The sequence below is a fragment of the Sprattus sprattus genome, assembly GCF_963457725.1.
Source record: "Sprattus sprattus genome assembly, chromosome: 15".
Lineage (NCBI taxonomy): Eukaryota > Metazoa > Chordata > Actinopteri > Clupeiformes > Clupeidae > Sprattus > Sprattus sprattus.
The window spans coordinates 16,255,613-16,261,073 of NC_137913.1; the positions used below are offsets into that span (position 1 = coordinate 16,255,613).

The window sequence follows — 5,461 nt, forward strand, 5'->3', positions numbered from 1 at the left end:
GTAGTGGAAAGTAGTGCAAAAGTGTTCCTGTGCATGTTTGGATAGTGTGTATTATACACTCTATACACATTATAGACATTATACACACAGCTTAACGCTTACACAGTTTAACCTGGGTGATGATGACGGACTGCTGCAGAATGAACTAATTCATATGTGTGGGACAACAGCTGCAACAGGCACACAAAATGATGCCTGACCTGAAATTATGTTTTTCACTTAAAGTAACCTTCCTTTTTACATGCAATTAGTTAAATCAGTTGAGGTATTCTGTGTATGTGCTTTCTCTGGTGAACAGTCAAACCTCTTATCCTACTCATGCCTCATCACTGATCTAATTCTTTATTTGATGCAAAACATTTTGCTGTCCTGAAAGTTGTGAAGCTCAAAACTGACTCAATCTCCATAAGCAAATTGTTAAACTGGCATGCACTTATGCAATAAGCGGTCTTACTGTGAGAGAGTCTGGTGAATGAATTTAATAAATCAGGAAGACAGCAAAGGTGGGCAGAGCCTGTATACAGTACCATGTGGATGCACATTCTCCCTCTCACACTCTCTCCCTCCCTCTCTCTCTTTCTCTCTCTCACACACACACACACACACACACACACACACACACACACACACACACACACACACACACACACACACAAACACACACACACACACACACACACATAACTGAGACATACCCATGACCTTAACTGTGCAATTGCAGCTAACTTTCCATTTCTAAAAGGTCGCCCATAAGTTTGAGTGACCAAAATGAACACCCAGCCTAATAAGCACACACAGAAACGAGCATGACTGACTGAGTAGTTCATGATGGTGTAGAAGTGTAGAAGTGTAGGAGTGTAGAAGTGTAGGATATTGAGAGCTGTTCAAGCAAAGCTGCCATGCTCTACATGATTCAGCTGATGGGGACTCAGAAAGGCCATTCCGGTCTCCGACAGGGCTGGTAGTAGGTTGTAGTGGGAAACTAGGCTATAGCCTTACTTCATAGATACCTCCAGCCTCCACCCCCCTTCCCCTCACCCCCACCTGGAAATGTTTGCCTGACTGACAAACAATGGCTGGGAATGAGCCAGACGGCCGTTTGCCAATAGCTGCCCCCCCTTTCCCCCTCATCAGGGCTCGATGTGAGATGGCCAGCGCACACATCCTGCCTTTGTGGGCCAGGAATCCCAAGAATCCCGACTGTGTGCCTTCCTCCTCTCTACCTCCACCCCTCCCAAGACTAGGTGCTCCCAAACATCTCCACGACGACTGTGGCCCATCATACCCTACTCTCTGTCTGTGTGCTTATGTAAAGCGATTTGTGTGCGCATGTGTATGCTTGCATGTGTGTTTCTGTGTGTGTGAGTGTGTATGTCTGTGTGTGTGTGTGTGTGTGTGCAGAGCCTTTTAAGATCTACATTTCCACTATTCCTCTTCATCATTTTTTACGCTTTTGTGGCCTTGAGATATATAGGCTGTTTAGGTTGTTACCACTAGAAGTTATTGAACAGACTGGCTCTACACTTAGCAGGGGATGTAATGGAATTATCTCAACTGCAGTCTTTCTTTGTAGTAGTAGTAGTAGTAGTAGTAGTAGTAGTAGTAAAAGTAATGCATTTTTTTATCCCCCATTCTGCCTTGCATGTTTTTTGTAGACACGATAGAGTCTATTCCACAAACATGTTTTGGTTTGTCGAGGAAAATACCTGCGGTCCAGAGACAGTACGCAGTAAAAGCAAAACCAGACATATTAGGTCTGTGTGTTAACACCGACCTCATGAAAAGTGCTAAATTCCTTTTCCTGTTATTTGTTTCATAACTGCTAGCCAAGGCCTAATGTGAGGGCTTCCTGACCAGGAACAAAAACACTTTTCATGTTCTTGTGGGATGACAAAGAGAATGTTTGGTTTTTCCTACGAAAACATGGGAACCAGTGTGAACAGCCTGGGTTTCCTGGAATGTGGCTGTTTGGTAAGATTTGAGGGCAATGCTGGTACTCACCAGGAAGTGTCTTAAGCAGAAGGTGTTTCAGGATAGGAGGTATTGTGTGTGAACGAGAGTGTATGTGTGGGTGGATGTAATCGTGTGCACTCACATGTGTGTCTGTGGGCTGTTTGCACGGAGTTTCTCGGTTCATTGTCTGCATCACCACTTCCTGTTATAAAAAATGCTTTACACAGACTGGGGTTTCCCTCAAAGTTTTGCTGCAAAGCTAAAACCTTACATTGTTATGTTGCACACCTCCTTGAAAGACGTTTGACTGTCTTTTTTGTACCAGAATTGTTATCCATTATCCATATATATATATATATATACTGCTATATATTGCTTATCTTCCTGCTCTACTGTATTAGCCACTCTGTCCAGATGTCTTCACATAGCACCAAATGAATGCAGATCAACAGCAAAACAACAAATCTTCTTCAAGCACACCATCAACTTTGCTCATGTTGTTGTCACCATAGTCCATAGACAGGTTGTAATTCATCAGCCATTTCCTCTAGCACTGCACCCTGCCTTCCCTCCTTCCTCCAGAGAGGTGTGGTGATGTCACGGAGGGGGCTGAGGGGGAGTGTGTGTGTGTGTGTGTGTGTGTGTGTGTGTGTGTGTCTGTGTGCGTGGTGGTGTGGGCTGTCTGAGAGCCTCTATAAGGTGAGGTGCTGGATGGGAGATTCTCTCATCTCACTGGAGCTGGGTGGCACCGGGAGCTTAGCCTTTGAGAAGCCACAAGGAGAGAGAGAAGCTGACTGGTGCAAATCTTAATGCACTGACTTTAGACTCCCGGCTGGCTTTGCTTAACACACACACACACTGACAGACAAGCAAATACGTAGAGACACACAGTGAAGAGACACTGTTATAGCATTTTGTGCAGGTAGTGCTTTTTTGGAGAGTTTTTTGGATTTAAGAGTGTCAGTACAGCTGTTGATCTTTGCTGCAGATTTGTTTTACTTCAGCACGGGATCACTGAAGCTATCACTTGGATCTCTACATAACATCTGGAAGATCAGTATATGTTTGCCAACATAATCCAAAAAGAGGAATGTTTTCTATGGAGAATCTAGTGAAGAAGACACTCATCGTTGCTTTACTGGCGCTTTTGGGCTCAGAACTGGTGGTGAGTTTTGTCTTCTAATTTGTACTGTTTGTCTGCCAGTGACTCACTTTTCCCCTGCTGATGGTTGTTGCAGCTGGGTACATTTTAGCACAGTGTTTTTAGTGGAGGAAGGAGAGTAAAACAATTTAGACCATACTGTTTATATAAAATGTAAAACACCTCATGCAGTATTTATGAATATCAGAGAGGTTTCAGTGAGGTTTCTTTTGAATTCTTCTGAAATGAACATCTCTTTTGTTTCAACTCACACTGCAAATCTGACACTGCTTAAAAGTTCATAGTCACACTTGTGATTCAGTAAATTCCAAGTAACAGCGTTAAACATAAACTAGTGAGACAAAAATATGTAGAACGGTAATCAACTCATATTTATTTTGAGGTCAAAACTCAGTGAGGGTTCAGTGCCTTAATACTGATGTCACCTCACACAGAATTCCTTTTGGTGGAATGATATCAGTGAATGAGTCAGTCACCCCAGGCACAGTGTAGCTTTGTGTTCGCTGTCCTCACAGCTAATGCTCACCACCCCCTCCTGTGGCGTGGTCCTCATAGGTGGAGGGCGGCTGTCCGGCTCAGTGCTCCTGCCCCCCCTCCCCTCCCTCCTGCCCTATGGGCGTGAGCTGGGTGACGGACGCCTGCGGCTGCTGCAGAGTGTGCGCTCAGCAGTTCAACCAGGACTGCGGCCCCAACCTGCCCTGTGACCACATCAAGGGCCTGCAGTGCCACCTGGGGGCCGGGGGCGACCCGGAGCGGGGCCTGTGCCGAGGTGAGATTAAGGGGGGATTTAGAATGGGTTCTTTGTGCTTGATGTAAGGGGTGGTGGTGTTTTACACGACCTCTCACCCTTCACCTGTGACCTTTGACCTCTGTGGTTAGCCCAGGCCCAGGGTCGGCCGTGCGAGTTCAACGGTCACGTTTACCAGCACGGGGAGGACTTCCAGCCCAGCTGCCAGCACCAGTGCAGCTGCATGGACGGCGTGGTGGGCTGCATGCCCCTTTGCCCGCACCAGGTGCCACTGCCTGACTGGCGCTGCTCCAGCCCCACGCTGGCCACCATGCCCGGGCGCTGCTGCCAGGAGTGGGTGTGTGACGACAGCAACCACATCAGCGAGGAGCCGCGGGAGCCTGGGCAGACGTCTCTCTCCACGAACCACATCAGCAAGCACCTCCCAACACACCACCGGCCGAGCACCAGCTTCTCCTTTCAAGGTAGGGAAAGAATGCTTACGTCATATTGCATGCCCTGACTTACCGATTTATATGACCTTTTACCAGACATTTAGACCATTGAGCCAGATTTTTGGCAATAAAGTCATAACAGAGTAATAAAATCAATAGTACAGACTGACAGTTATAGTTTACATAGTTGTGTTGCTTATTCTCTCCCACAGAGTGGTTGTCTCTGCCCATAGCCCGTGTGATAGTCCCCCAGACCGCCTGTTTCCCACAGACCACTGAATGGTCAGAGTGTTCTGCCACGTGTGGCTTTGGCGTCTCCAGCCGAGTCACCAATGAAAACCCAGAGTGCCGCCTGGTCAAAGAGACACGGTTTTGCCAGATTCTGGAGTGTGGTGTTACTGGTGCTGTCAAGGTAAGAACACAGTGAACTCCCTGTGAACTGCTTACTGAGAACATTCCCTGTTTTCTCATAGTCATCCCACTTGTTTGATCTAGTATTAGGATTTTAAGTACCTCTCACACAAAATGACTACACTATTTCACAAGAATGGTGACAGTTAAGAACTGAGTAAGATGCTTCACTTTTCTTGTCTCATGGGTTTGGTTGGTTTCATTCAAGAAAGGGAAGAAGTGTCGGCGCACCGTGCGTCCTCGGGAACCGGTGAACATCACGTTCGCTGGCTGCACCACGGCCCGGCGTTACCGTCCGCGCACCTGCGGCTCCTGTGTGGACGGCCGCTGCTGCTGGCCCGCTCAGAACCGCACTGTGCGCCTGCGCTTCCAGTGCCCCGACGGTGAGAGCGTCACCCGCAGCGTCATGTGGATCCAGCGCTGCCGCTGCAGCCGGAGCTGCCCGTCCCCTGACCAGGCTGGGCCCTCGGTCAGCCTGCACAACGACATCCACACCTTCCAGGGATCACCATCGCTGGAATAAAACCAGCCAGTCCTGTCAACCCCCCCCCCACCCAACCACCCCAACCCCCCAACCCAATCCTGGACAGGCTAGGAGCCTGGCTTGCCTCTCTGTGACTGATGGATGACTAGAGTGTCCACTACCTTACAGCAGACCACCAGTGGAGGAAGCGCTGCCTCTCGTGTGGTAGAGCCCTTCATCTATGTCAAGAACAGCCCACCCCCCCCCCCTCCCCCAAGCTAACCTTTGAT

General features: G+C 48.2%; 1 protein-coding gene across 1 annotated transcript; it reads left to right on the plus strand.

The window, feature by feature from the left end:
- Positions 1-2,749: 2,749 nt before the first annotated feature.
- ccn1l2 (cellular communication network factor 1, like 2) lies at positions 2,750-5,250 on the plus strand. Its single transcript, XM_080852181.1, has 5 exons — positions 2,750-3,118; positions 3,671-3,884; positions 3,995-4,327; positions 4,510-4,709; positions 4,917-5,250. Exons 1-5 carry the CDS (start codon positions 3,044-3,046, stop codon positions 5,229-5,231), a joined length of 1,137 nt encoding a protein of 378 aa, XP_080708307.1. The 5' UTR covers positions 2,750-3,043; the 3' UTR covers positions 5,232-5,250.
- Positions 5,251-5,461: the final 211 nt, after the last annotated feature.

Coding starts and splice junctions, on each gene's coding strand:
- ccn1l2 (XM_080852181.1), top strand. CDS start 3,044: ATGTTTTCTATGGAGAATCTAGTGAAGAAGACACTCATCGTTGCTTTA. Junction 3,885..3,994: donor GGAGCGGGGCCTGTGCCGAG/GTGAGATTAAGG, acceptor CTCTGTGGTTAG/CCCAGGCCCAGGGTCGGCCG. Junction 4,710..4,916: donor GTGTTACTGGTGCTGTCAAG/GTAAGAACACAG, acceptor GTTTCATTCAAG/AAAGGGAAGAAGTGTCGGCG.